Genomic DNA, 15332 nt, shown 5'->3' with positions numbered 1-15332 from the left:
ACTATCAGAAAGGGAGTTTACAGGATTGTGGTCTTTCCAAACATCTCAATCTGTTAAATCACTTACTTAATCATTTACGACCAAGTCACAATTCCCCCTAATTGGCTTCTTTGTGGCTGTCTATGAAGACATGCTAGAAAACCAATGTGACAACAAGGAGGACATTCTTTTTTTCTACACTCAATGAACTCACAAACCTGAGATCTGGAGTTGCAAACTCCACCAACTGAACCAGCCAGGCACCCAAAGGAGGATGTTATTTTACTTTTTTTTTTTTTTTTAAAGCTTAAAAACAATTTTTTTCTTAAGCACCAAGGAGAACATTCTTCATAAAGCATTAGAGTTGTGTGAAATCCTAAAGAAAAGGACGCTAGGGGAGCCTGGGTGGCTCAGTCGGTAAAGTGTCTGACTTCAGCTCAGATCATGATCTCAGGTTCATGAGTTCGAGCCCCTGTCAGACTGTGCTGACAGTTCAGAGCCTGGAGGCTCCTCCTGATTCTGTGTCTCCCTCTCTCTCGCTGCCCCTCCTCTGCTCGCGCGCTGTGTCTCTCAAAAATGAATAAACATAAAAAAATTTTTTTTAAAGAAAAAGAAAAGGACACTATAAGAAAGGAATATTTGAAATATACTGGAAGATCCCTTCAAAGCAAACCACCACAGAAGTCACCCACCAACAAATGTACAACAATAATATCATTTGGAAGAATTTGATGGAATGCTTTTATTTTAAGAGACTCTAATGCAGGAATTTAAAACTAAAGTGATCGTTCCCTTTGCCTGTGGTAGAAAATGTGCAGTGTGATGCTACTTGGGTGCTGTGGCTATTCAGACTAGTAATTCTGATTCTTTTAAAGCAAAGTAATTTGGAGGGAGGGAGAAGAAACAGAGAGTCCCAAGAAGGAATGTCTGTAGTCTTACCAACATTTACTCTAATGCCTTTGCATCACCTCCTCCCTAAAGGGAGTATGCGCCACTGTGTTGCATTTGCACCATTAATGAGTGCAGGTAACTTGTATGTGAAGGATATAAAGTAACTTCGGTTTTGGTTCAGGAACAGGAATGCAATTGTTACATTAGAGATGCTATGCCACACAGTATCTGGCTCACGGTAACCAACTACTGCCAAAAGAAAGGTTTTGTAATAAAATTATGGATGCATCCTAAAAAAATAAAAAAATGTGCAAATTAAAAAAATAAAAATAAAGTCTGATTAATAGACAATAAATATTGTTGGTCAATGATTATTAAATGCTTCAGTAATTTAGGAGAAAAAAATCTAGGTGACTATTTGCTACTGAAAATGTTGGAGTATTTTTCTACACAAAGAAGTTGAAATTAAAATATTTTATTTCCCTACAAAGAAACAAATTTAGACTGGAATAACATATCCCCTCTTCCATTTTCTACCTGTTTGGTTTGTCTTCCATTCATTTTAAAGGAATTTGGGTCACAGAAGAACATTCTAAGGCACCATTTAAACATATGCTTCTATTATTATTATCATCAGCTCTCTGATTCTAGCTGTGTAGGGTGGTTTGCCATTTGGAAATAATAGAAGTGAAATGCCTTGAAGAGAGCCTACTATACAGAAAACACTCAATAGGTGGTAGCTAAAAACAATACACAAAAGCACAACAAGAGGAACTGAAGAGGATTGTTAGCCTAGATATAAAAACTATACTCAAATAACTATTTACAAGAAACACCTTTAAATATACAGACACATACATAGTTAAGTTGAAATTAAAAGGAAGGAGAAAGATACACCATGTAAGCAAGCACCAATCATAAGGAAGCTGGTATAAGTAACTGTATTAGTATCAGGCAAAGTAAACTTCGACACAAAATTATTAGGGATTAAAAGAGATGTTTCTTTACTGCTAAAAAGGTCAATTAATCAGAAAAGAAATTTTTACCTCTGCACAGACCTAACTACATAGCTTTAGCATACATGAAGTAAAATGTTGACAGAAATAAAGGAGAAGTAGACAAATCCACAATAATAGTTGTAGATATTAGCACAGATCTGTAAGTAACTGATAAAATAAGCAGAAAAATAAAGCAGTAATTTAATTGATTGAAAAGTTATAGTAATTAAGAGAAAGTGTAGCTGGCAAAAGATAGGTGGACCACTCAAAGAGAATGGAGAGTCTGGAACTGATCATGTGATTTACACAAAGCTGCCACAGCAATCGGGCCAGGAAAGAAGTCTCTTCCACAGTGTAACATCTGGGACTTGGCCACGTGACTTGCTCCAGCGGATGTCAGAAGAGTGACACAAGTAAAACTTTGCTTAGTGGGACGAGCCTTGTGCCTCTGCCCTTGTTATGAGAACATGGAGAAGCAGGCTGCTGATTCAAGGAGAAGAGACACAAGGAGCAGACCCAGACTCACAGAGATGTGGCCTAAATTAGCGCTCCCTCAGATGACCTGCAAACGTGAATGAGCTCAGCGGAGACCAGAAAAGCCATACCAGCCAACACATAAATACTTATCATAACAGGCCACGAGATTTTCCTATATGTTTACTGAGCAATGCTGATTGATACATCCATATAAACAAATGTAAATGTGGACCATTACCAATAAAAATAGGATGGATCATTGATTTCATATAATGGATTATACTATAGAAATGAAAATAGATGAGGTACAGTTACATACATCAACACAGATGAGTCTCAAAAACAAAAGTTGTACAACACATATAATAACATTCATATCATGGGGGCGCCTGGGTGGCTCAGTCGGTTAAGCGTCCGACTTCAGATCAGGTCATGATCTCACACTCCGTGATTTCGAGCCCCACATCAGGCTCTGTGCTGACAGTTCGGAGCCTGGAGCCTGCTTCGGATTCTGTGTGTCCCTCTCTTTCTGCCCCTCCCCTGCTCATGCTCTCTGTCTCAAAAAACAAATAAAAACATTTTAAAAAATAACATTCATATCATGTTAAAAAAAAAAAAAAAAAAAAAGCAAAGCTGCCTTTCTTTTTCCTTACTAAACAACTTGGTCCAAAAGCCAATAGTATGGCAGAACATGGGAACCAGAAACAATAGGAGTTGTGGTGGCCCAGAACAGGGACTCAGAGTCTAAGCAGGGCGAAGAAGGTCTCTGCACGGGAAAGCTAACCACCTGCGTGGTGCCAGAGCCTGATGAACACAAGAAGGGTGTCCATGCAGGCGGAGGTGAAGCAGGGGTGGTCAGAGCTTACGCGGGTGAGGGGTGTGTCCCACACAGAAGACTTGTCCAGTACACACTGCCAGCAGCCCACTGGGGTGAGGAATATATCCAAACTGAGGGGCAGAAGAAGTGGCACAGAATGGCCTGTGTCAAGCAAAACGGAAAGAGCCTTCTCACAGAGGAGCAGCCAACTGCAGCGTCAGAACCAGAGAGGGGTGAAGAGAGTGCACAAGCACCGGGGAGAAGAGGCTGCACTGAATGTCACCGAGAGGGTAAAGAGGCCAGCGGCACAGGGTGTTGAAGTGGTCTGGGGTGATGTGTCAGAGACCCAGCGGGAAGAGAAGGGAACTCAAGTGAGAACTCAAGAAGGATATGGTAAAGCCCAGGCAGGGTGAAGAAGTCTTCCATGAGGGGGAGGTGGCAATGGGGAACAAAGAGACTGACTCCACACAGGAGAACTAATCAATCAATAAATATATTAAGAATAATTGAAGCCAGGCTATTCAGTATGGGAGAAATCAGTTATAAATACAGAAAGGAAAAAACTGGAATAAACTCCATGGTGGTAGATTGAGTTTGGCAGTATCTATGTGAAGTCATGCTTTTTGTTCTGCAAAGATATAGAAAATACAGATATATATGTACATGTGTGTATACACCTATCACTCTCTCCACTCAGAGGGCCTGAGAACGGTGGGTAGCCACTGTCCACTGAAAAAGAACCAGGGCTTCTGAGAAAAAGTACAGACTAAAACTTGAAAAAACTTTTGTGCCAGAAAACAAAGAAATAAAGAATGATGGGAACATGTCAGTAAGATAAAGGCAGTCCCGCTGACTATATCTGGGAATATATGAGCATTAAAATAAATTTTGCTGGTGAGAGCATACAATCCATCAAATAAAATAGGAACCATGAGAAGACGTAGGTATACATAAACGAATAAATCTGATGTCATAGGAAAAACATGTAATTATGCAATTTCAAACCTCCTCCTCAGAAAATATGTATTAACTACAAAGAGAAAAAATAACTTTATATTAAAGGAGACTGTCAGATATCCCTTTAACCAAGTGAACAAACATGGGGCACCTGGGTGGCTCACTCGGTTAAGCGTCCCACTTCGGCTCAGGTCATGATCTCACGGTTCATGAGTTCGAACCCCACATTGGGCTCTGTGCTGACAGCTCAGAGCCTGGAGGCTCTTTGGATTCTGCGTCTCCCTCTCTCTCTGCCCCTCCCCCACTCACACTCTGTCTCTCAAAAATAAATAAATGTTAAAAAAATTTAATAAAAAAAAGGGAACAAATTTAACATCATAGTGGGACAAAATGTAAATTATGCCACCTAACAGAACGCAATGAGATACAAAAGCATCACTTTTGTGATATTCCTGCCAAAATTAGAGAACTAAATATAATTACGAGAAACAATCAAATACAAAATTGGCCCGTAATTAAAAGAAAAATACCAAGGTTATAAAAATCAAAGAAAGAGTGAGGAACTATTATTTCAAACTCAACATAATAAAAGCCATATATGAAATTCCCATAGCTAGTATCAGCCTCAGTGGGGAAAAATGGAGAGCTTTTCCTCTTCGGTCAGAAACAGGACAGGAATGACCAGTCTCATCACTACTAGTTAACACAGTACTGGACGTCGTAGCCTCAGCAATCAGAAAACAAAAAGAAATAAAAGGCATCCACATTGGCAGGAAGAAGTCTAACTTTCACTATTTGAAGATGACATGATACTCTATCTGGAAAACCCAAAAGACTCCACCAAAAAATTACTAAAACTAAATACACGAATTATGCAAAGCTGCAAGATATAAAATCAACATACAGAAATCTGTTGCATTTCTATACACCGATAATGAATCAGCAGAAAAAGAAATTAAAGAATCGATCCCATTTACACCTGCACCAAAACCAGTAAGATACCTAGGAATAAACCTAATGAAAAAGGCTAAAAGATCTGAAAACTACAGAACACTTATGAAAGAAATTGAAAAGAACACAAAGAAATAGGAAAAAAATTCCACGCTCGTGGATTGGAAAAACAAACATGATCAAAATGTCTATACTACCCAAAGCAATCTACACATTTAATGTAATCCCTATCAAAATATCACCAGCATTTCTCACACAGTTAGAACAAACAATCCTAAAATTTGTATGGAATCACAAGAAACCATGAATAGTCAAAGCAATCCTGACAAAGAAAAGCAAAGCTGGAGGCATCACAATTCCGGACTTCAAGCTATATTACAAAGCTGTAGCCATCAAGACAGTATGGTACTGGCATAAAAACATAGATCAATGGAACAAAACAGAAAATCCAGAAATGGGCCCACAACCATGTGGTCAATTCATCTTCAACAAAGCAGGAAAGAATATGTAATGAGAAAAAGGTTTCTTCAACAAATGGTGTTGGGAAAACTGGACAGCAATATGCAGAAGAATGACACTAGACCACTTTCCTACACCATACACAAAACTAAATTCCAAATGAATGAAAGACCTAAATGTGAGACAGGAAACCATCAAAATCCTAGAGGAGAATACAGGCAGCAACGTCTCTGACTTCAGCCATGGCAACTTCTTACCTGACAAACTGATGGGAGACAGGGGAAACAAAAGCAAAAATGAACTATTAGCACTTCATCAAGATAAAAAGTTCTGCAGAGAAAAGGAAACAATCAACAAAACTAGAGGGCAGCCTATGGAATGGAAAAGATATATGCAAATGACATATCTGAAAAAGGGTTATTATCTAAAGTCTATTAAGAACTTATCAAACTCAACACCCAAAAAACAAATAATCCAGTGAAGAAATGGGCAAAAGACATGAATAGACATTTTTCCAAAGACATCCAGATGGCTAACAGACACATGAAAAGATGTTCAACATCACACATCACCAGGGAAATACAAATCAAAACCACAATGAGATACAACCTCACACCTGTCAGAATGGCTAACATTAACAACATAGGAAAACAACAGATGTTGGTGAGGATGTGGGCAAAGGGGAACCCTCTTGCACTGTTGGTGGGAATGCAAACTGCTGCAGCCTCTCTGGAGAACAGTATGGAGGTTCCTCAGAAAGTTAGAAACAGAACTACCCTAGCCCTAGCAATTGCACTACTAGCTATTTATTCAAAGGATACAAAAATACTGATTTGAAGGGGCACATATACCCTGATGTTTACAGCACCATTAGCAACAATAGCCAAACCATGGAAAGAGCCCAGGTGTCCATCAACTGATGAATGGATAAAGGACACGTGTGTATATGCATGCGTGTGTGTGTGTGTGTGTGTGTGTGTGTGTGTGTGTGTGTACATGGATGCACATATACACACAATGGAATATTACTCAGCCACCAAAAAGGATGAAATCTTGTCATGTGCAACAACATGGATGGAACTACACACTGTATTATGCTAAGTGAAATAAGTCAGTGAAAAAAAAACAAATATCATAATTTCACTGATGTGGAATTTAGGAAACAAAATAGATGAACATATGGGAAGGGGGAAAAAAAGAATATATGGGAGGCAGGGAAGCAAACCATAAGAGATTCTTAATGATAGAGAACAAACAGTGTTAATGGAAGGAGGTGGGTGGGGGACTGGCTAGATGGGTGATGAGCACTCAGGAGGGCACTTGTTATGATGAGCACTGGGTGTTGTTATATGTAAATTATCAATCACCAAATTCTGATTCTGAAACCAATACTACACTATATGTCAACTAACTAGGATTTAAATAAAATTTTGGAAGGAACAAAAAACACAACAACAACAAAAAAACCCCCAGAAACTGGGACATGTGTGATTCTGAACAGTCTTTGGATAAAATGGATAATATCGGATTAAATGGCAAACTTTGAATAGGGCCAAACATTAGCTGGAAGAAGTGTATCAGCGTTACATTTCCAGATGGTTGAATTGTGGTTATATGGGATAATGCCCATATTTGTAGGAAATAACAGAGTACTTTGGGTGATGGGTCATCAGCTTGGCAACTTACTCTTGAATGGCTAGGAAAAAAAAGTTCTTTATAGTGTTCTTAAAATTTTTCTGTATATTTATGATTGTTGTAAAACTTAAGATAATTAATTGAAAATGAGCAAAACAACTCAATATTTTTAAAAGATACATATGTACTTGGCAAACCTATGAATAAAACCAGATGAAGGATGCGCTTGGGTGGCTCAGCTGTTAAGCGTCCGACTCTTGGTTTCAGCTGAGGTCATGATCTCAGTTTCAGGAGTTCGAGTCCCTCACTGGGCTCTGTGCTAACAGCGCAGAGCCTGCTTGGATTATCTCTCTCCCTCCCTGTCTCTCCCCTACCCATGCTGTCTCTCTCTCAAAATAAAGGACTTTAAAAAAAAAAAAAAAAGCAGAAGAATAACACAAATTCAGAATGAGTATCTCCTGCACAAAAGGAAAGAAATATGATCAAAGAAAGGCACACAGATACATTGGTGTTTGTTTTGAGTGAGGCAGTGTATGTGTTTATCTTATTATTAATTTAACTATACATATATAACTTTTATGTAAAACATTTCTCTCCAAAATGTTTAAATGTTTTTAAATAAAGAAGGAAACCTATGCACAGACAGTATGTTCCTACTTCTAATTAAAACGAACAAAAATTTTTCGGGTGCCTGGCTGGCTCACTTGGAAGAACACGAAACTTGTAATCTCAGGATCATGAGTTCAAGCTCCATGATGGGGGTAGAGTTTACTTAAAAAATAAAATAGGGGCTCCTGGGTGGCTCAGTCGGTTGGGCGTCCGACTTCGGCTCAGGTCATGATCTCACGGTCGGTGAGTTCAAGCCCCACATCGGGCTCTGTGCTGACAGCTCAGAGCCTGGAGCCTGTTTCGGATTCTGTGTCTCCCTCTCTCTCTCTGACCTTCCCCCATTCATGCTCTCTCTCTGTCTCAAAAATGAATAAAAGTTAAAAAAAATTAACAAATAAATAAATAAATAAAAATAAAAATAAATTTAAAATATTAAAAATTTTAAGAGATAAAAGACTGGAAAAACCCATGAAACTGACAATAGTGATTATCTCCGGGTGATGGAATTTCAAATGACTTCAATTTCTTTCAATATTTTTCTGTATATTTTTCAACAGAAAATATGCACATAATGCTAACAACTGATTTTAAAATATATTAAAAATAATTCTTCTAAAATTATATATCTAGGGGCGCCTGGGTGGCTCAGTAGGGTAAGCATCTGACTCTTGATCTCAGCTCGGGTCACAATCTCACGGTTTGTGAGATGAGCCCTGTGACAGACTGCAATGACAATGCAAGACCTGCTTCAGATTCTCTCTCTCCCTCCCTGTCTGCCCTTCCCTCACTTGTGCACACGTGTGCATGCTCTCTCTCTAAATAAATAAATAAACATTAAACAAAAATGGTTACAGGGCACCTGGGCAGCTCAGTCACTTAAGCGTCCAACTTTGGCTCAGGTGACGATCCCATCGTGAGTTCAAGCCCCACATTGGGTTCTCTGCTGTCAGTGCAGAGCCTGCTTCGGATCCTCTGTCCCCCTCGCTCTCTGCCCCTCCCTGGCTCACCGTGCTCTTTCTCTCTCAAAAATAAGCAAACATTAAAAAAAAGATACTTTCACTTAAAAACAATGGTTACAAAAGTAAATTAAAAATAAATTAATAAAATTACATATTTAGATATATAGGAAAACTAACCAAATGATAATCCATACAACAAACTGAAAATACTTCATCTCCAAAAATTTTTATTTTCATGATATATTATGTTTAGAGAACTGCTAAGATCCTTGCTTAGTTCTTAAACTCTGCCTACTGAACTGAAAAGAAATTTAAAAAGGAAAAAAATTAAGACAAATAATGAAATGGAAGACTCACCTATGAGAAATGTTAAATTTCTGGACAATCCGTTTTCCATTGGCTAACCAGATCTGTACATTAGTGATGGGTTCCAGGTTGTTTAGTTGAACAACAGACAAATTTTTATTCTCGACTTCAATACTCTTTGCCTTAGAAACAATTTTTGGTGTGGCACTAAGAAAATCCAGACAACAAAATCAGACGCATGTTGTTCATTAAGCAAAACCTTATTAAATAATTGCTACAAAAATTTTACATTAAGTATACTTTAGCAAGATTTTAGTAAGTCAATGCTATTTCCTCAATAATAACAATATTATTTATGTCCATCATATATGATGAGATGAATGTAGGAACCTAATGAAATTAGGCATATCTGAGTAATTTGTAAGACTGTAGAATGCTATGTAAATATATGATAAAATATTGTAAATATATTGTAATTATTTAAATAGCACCTTACAGAATAATTTTACAGGGTTATTAGATCCATGGACTTTACCTTTACCTACTACTCCCCATTTCTGTAAGAAATGGGGCACCTGGGTGGCTCAGTCAGTTAGTGTTCGACTTCAGCTCAGGTCATGATCTCACAGTTCCTGAGATGGAGCCCCATGACAGGCTCTGTGCTGACAGCTCAGAGCCTGGAGCCTGTCTTCAGATTCTGTGACTCCCTCTCTCTCTGCCCCTCCCCTAATTGCGTTGTCTCTCTCTCTCTCTCTCCCAAAAATAAATAAAACTTTAAAAAAATTTTCTGTAAAAAATAAGAAGTTTTCAAGAGATTAATCTTTGGGTTATAAAGGGGGAAAAAAGGAAGCAAAGTATTTCCTGATTATTCTGAAAGTTACATCTGAATTTTTTTTAATGTTTATTCATTTTTGAGACAGAGAGACAGAGCATGAGTGGGCGTGGAGGGGAATGTGTGCAGACAGAGAGAGGGAGACACAGAACTCAAAGCAGGCTCCATGCCGTCAGCACAGAGCCTAATATGGGGCTCAAACTCACAAACCATGAGATCATGACCTGAGCTGAAGTTGGACGCTTAACCGAGCCACCCAGGTACCTCAACATCTGAATATTTTTATATGTGTGGATGAATATGTAGATAACTTTACCAACCTTGATAATATATGAGAATGCATAAAAATACAAGCGATCACGTATGTAACCTCTTTGTAATTGTGTCATAAGACAGTTAGATATGATGAAGACTGCAAAATGTGACACTAAAGGCTTTGATATGGATACTAACTTTATCATGCATTTTTTCAGTTTTATTACCTCACAATTCAGATACTTATCACAGAACACAACGTTGAAGGCACTGATAAGTAAAAAGTTGAACCCTATATTCAAAACTTAACATATGTACTCTGTAACATTAATGGCAATGATCAAGGAGTGGGTGCAAGGGAGAAAAATTATATATACATCCAATTCTGCCTAATGTCCTAAATAATCCACGTCCTTTTAATTTGGTAAAATCAAAAAAGCCTCCATGATTTTTTTAGTGTACTACCAGCATGTGTTAATTTACACTAAAGTAAATAGGACCTAGGAGTCCTCATGAAAGTTAAGAATAATCTCACTTCCAATGAGAGAAATGATAAGGTCTTTATATATGGTCTATATTGTAAAATAATGACAAGCTGAGTATTAGTCAAGCCTCTGTTTATGGAAAGCACAGCTAATGAGCCTATTTACCTTCCCAGTCTATGACCCTGTCCTGAAAAGGGCTGGAACACCGGCTTCGTTGACACACATACTTCATTTTTTTTGTCTTCAACTTTAACATCCACCTCCTCTTTATCAAAAATTCCCTGTAATTCCAAAGGTAATTCCCTAGGAAGGAAAAGAAACAAAGTGATAAAGCTCCCGATACGTTTTTTCTTTCTCTGAAAAACATATTCCGTATGCAAACAGAACTGAAAAGTATATAGAAATAAGAGACATATATACTACAATAAAAAACTAAATATATTCTTAAGACTTTATTTTTAAGTAATCTCTCCACCCAATGTGGGGCTCAAACCCACAACCCAATCAAGAGTCAGATGTTCTACTGACTGAGCCAGCTATTTGCTCCCAAACTGGATGTATTTAAAATACAGTCAAGGGGCGCCTGGGTGGCGCAGTCGGTTAAGCGTCCGACTTCAGCCAGGTCACGATCTCGCGGTCCGTGAGTTCGAGCCCCGCGTCAGGCTCTGGGCTGATGGCTCGGAGCCTGGAGCCTGTTTCCGATTCTGTGTCTCCCTCTCTCTCTGCCCCTCCCCCGTTCATGCTCTGTCTCTCTCTGTCCCAAAAATAAATAAAAAACGTTGAAAAAAAAATTTAAAAAAAAAAATGAAATAAAATACAGTCAAATAAGATGAATACCAAGAAATAAGAACAATACAGAGTAATTTCTTTTCATGTTTGTTCATTTATTTTTGAGAGAGCCCACATACGAGTTGGGGAGGGGCAACGAGAGAGGAAACACAGAATCTGAAGCAGGCTCCAGGCTCTGAGCCGTCAGCACAGGGCCCGATGCGGGGCTCGAACGCACAAACTGTGGAGACCATGACCTGAACTGAAGTCAGATGCTTAACTGACTGAGCCACCCAGGTGTCCCAAATACAGAGTTAATTTTTAAGACTACAAATTCATGAACAGCTTGCGTTACTCAGCAGTACCTAGAATAGTACTAAAGTCATGAAATATTTGATGACTATATTCTGCTAAATTTAAACAATTTGATCTCTTTGTAGGTGTCTGAATAAAACTAAAAATGTGCTAGAAAAATCAGGCTCTCATTTCCACTTTTAAATAGAAATATAAAAAAATTAAAAACTATATAGATTTACTCTACACATGATGAAATAAAATACAAAACATGTAGAATTTAAAAAAGCGTTTTCACATTTCATACTCCTAACAGAAAGATAAAGTAACACAGTTAGGACGTGGACTCCATCAGAGGCTCTGTCTCATATACCACAGATGCTTCTCTTCTGAACAAGGTAAACTTTTTTGAATCTTACGATCTTTTAAAAGCAGAGTCTTGGGGCGCCTGGGTGGCTCAGTCGGTTGAGCGTCCGACTTTGGCTCAGGTCATGATCTCGCGGTCCGTGAGTTCGAGCCCCACGTCGGGCTCTGTGCTGACAGCTCAGAGCCTGGAGCCTGTTTCAGATGCTGTGTCTCCCTCTCTCTCTGACCCTCCCCCATTCATGCTCTGTCTCTGTCTCAAAAATAAATAAACGTTAAAAAAAAAAAATTTTAAAGCAGTCTTTTCTAATGAACACTTGAAAGTTTACAATGTTACGGAATACACAGATATATGAGCAATGAACTTCCATGGGAAAATTTTAACGAAATTACAAGTTTTTTTTTTTTTTTTTTCCAACGTTTTTTATTTATTTTTGGGACAGAGAGAGACAGAGCATGAACGGGGGAGGGGCAGAGAGAGAGGGAGACACAGAATCGGAAACAGGCTCCAGGCTCCGAGCCTGATTCAGCCCAGAGCCCGACGCAGGGCTCGAACTCACGGACCGTGAGATCGTGACCTGGCTGAAGTCGGACGCTTAACCGACTGTGCCACCCAGGCGCCCCCGAAATTACAAGTTTTAACATATTTATAAAATAATTTTTTTTTTTTAATTTTTTTTTTTTTTTTCAATGCTTTTTTTTTTTATTTATTTTTGGGACAGAGAGACACAGAGCATGAACAGGGGAGGGGCAGAGAGAGAGGGAGACACAGAATTGGAAACAGGCTCCAGGCTCCGAGCTGTCAGCACAGAGCCCGACGCGGGGCTCGAACTCACAGACGCGAGATCGTGACCTGGCTGAAGTCGGCCACTTAACCGACTGCGCCACCCAGGCGCCCCTAAAATAATTTTTTCTTGATAACTGAAATAATACAAATTCATTTTATACTTAGGATTTTTGTACTTTTCTGTACATGTTATACTTCAAAAAATTTTTATTTAAAAATAAGCAATACATGTTTGTTCTAAAAAAAAAAAAAGATGTAGGGGCGCCTGGGTGGCGCAGTCGGTTAAGCGTCCGACTTCAGCCAGGTCACGATCTCGCGGTCTGTGAGTTCGAGCCCCGCGTCGGGCTCTGGGCTGATGGCTCGGAGCCTGGAGCCTGTTTCCGATTCTGTGTCTCCCTCTCTCTCTGCCCCTCCCCCATTCATGCTCTGTCTCTCTCTGTCCCAAAAATAAAAAAAAAAAAAAAAAAAAAAACAAAAACGTTGAAAAAAAAAAAAAAAAGATGTAAAAAATGTAAACATAAGTCAACTTGGAAAGTGACAATCCTAGGGTACTTGGGTGGCTCAGTTGGTTAAGTGACTAACTCTTATTCTCAGCTCAGCTAATGATTTCATGGTTCCTGAGATCAAGCCCCGAGTCAGGCTTTGCACTGATGGGTGGAGCCTTCTTGGGATCCTCTCTCAATGCCATCCCCCATACCCTCATACATTCACTCTCTCTCAGAATCAATAAATAAATAAATAACTAAAAAGAAAGAAAGTGACATTCCTTATAAACCTACTCTCACTTTAATAAAAAAACTGGGGCATCCGGCTGGCTCAGTTGGTAGACTATGCAATGCTTTCACTTTTTTTTTTTTAAAGTAATCTCTACACCCAATGTAGGGCTCAAACACACAACCCCTAGGGCTCAGGAACCTGAGATCGAGAATCACATGTTCCACCAACTGAACCAGTCAGGTGCCCTGAGCATGCAATTCTTGATCTTGGTTGGGATTGTGAGTTCAAGCCCCATGTTGGGCCTAGAGCTTACATTAAAACAAAAACATAAACAACACACGTTGGGGCACCTGGGTGGCTCAGTCAGTTAACTGTCTGACTTCAGCTCGGGTCATGATCTCGCAGTTCGTGAGTTCAAGCCCCGTGTCTGGGTCTGTGCTGAGAGCTCAGAGCCTGTAGCCTGCTTCAGATTCTGTGTCTCCCTCTCTCTCTGCCCCTCCCCCACTCATGTTCTGTCTCTGTCTCTCTCTCTACAAAATAAACATTAAAAAAAAATTTTTAAACCCCACAAAACTCTGGTGTTTTATCTCCTAGATTTTCTCTATACATATAATAAAACTCCATGTAATTGTTTTTTTTTTCTGCAGATGATATTGATGTATACAAATTATCAGTATTCTCTGCAAACTGCTTTTTTTTTTTAAGTTTATTTATCTGTTTTGAGAGAGACAGAGCACCAGCAGGGAGAGGCAGTGAAAGAGAGAGAAAGAGAATCTCAAGCAGACTTCATGCTGTCAACACAGAGCCTGACGTGGGGCTGGATCTCACGAAGTGTGAGATGAAGACATGAGCCAAAATCAAGAGTCAGACGCTCAACTGGCTGAGCTACCCAGGTGTCCCTGCAAACTTTTTAAAAATAAAAGATACCACAGAAATCTTCTCATGTTAATATATAGACGTATATCATTCACTTTTATCAAATGCATACTGTTATAAAGCAGATCAAACGGTACAAATACATAAAATGTTCTTTCCATTTTTTTCTTAGTGATTCATAGGAATTGTATATATATTCCATTTGCATGACATACATGAAACAAGTACTTCCAGTCTGGCAGTTCTCTTTTGACTGCATATAAGTGTTGCTGGTAAATATGTTTTTAATATTTATATAATGAGATTTATCTATATTTTTTACACTGCTTCAGGGATTCGTGCCAACCATAGCTATATGTAATAATGTGGATTCTGCCAAATGAAACATGCTTAAAATATCCTTGAGTTTACAAAGAGTGCTTACCCCTTTTTGATGGAGTTTAGAAACTGCTGACTTGCACCATCAGAGTAACTTCGGAAATCGTCATTGACCGTGAATCCATTTTTCCATAATTTTATACTAACATCTACCTGCAAAACAGTAAGAAAAAAATGTATTACGTTAATAAAATGTACTAGATTAAAATCCTGCATTTTTTTCTATTGTATATATTTTATGTATCATTCATTTCCTTTTTAAAATTGATAAAACTGACATATAACATTGTACTTATTTTTAGTGTACAACAAAATGACCTTATATATGCACATACTGCGAGATGATGATCACATTTTGGTCAACATCCATTACCAAACTACAATTTTTTTCCAGTTTTACTGAGAAACTAATACACATCACTATGTAAGTTTAATGCATAGAACATTATGCACTGATTTACGTGTATTGTAAAATAATTACCACAATAGGTTCAGCTAACACTCATAATACTCCTATAGATACAATAAAAAGAAAAGAA

At 38.5% G+C, this 15332-nt stretch overlaps 1 protein-coding gene across 1 annotated transcript in view; it reads right to left on the bottom strand.

Annotated features, from left to right (window-relative positions):
* UBXN2A (UBX domain protein 2A) overlaps positions 1–15332 on the bottom strand; it is a 47172-nt gene that overhangs the window by 5052 nt on the left and 26788 nt on the right. The window contains exons 4-6 of the mRNA XM_058682653.1: positions 14840–14946; positions 10776–10913; positions 9090–9245 (exon numbers count right to left, since the gene is read on the bottom strand). Of these exons, the coding sequence (XP_058538636.1) occupies positions 9090–9245; positions 10776–10913; positions 14840–14946 (401 nt within the window). The remainder of the gene's footprint in view (positions 1–9089; positions 9246–10775; positions 10914–14839; positions 14947–15332) is intronic.

Source organism: Neofelis nebulosa, chromosome 9 (genome assembly GCF_028018385.1).
Source record: "Neofelis nebulosa isolate mNeoNeb1 chromosome 9, mNeoNeb1.pri, whole genome shotgun sequence".
NCBI lineage: Eukaryota > Metazoa > Chordata > Mammalia > Carnivora > Felidae > Neofelis > Neofelis nebulosa.
This window is presented reverse-complemented; position numbering and strand designations above follow the sequence as displayed.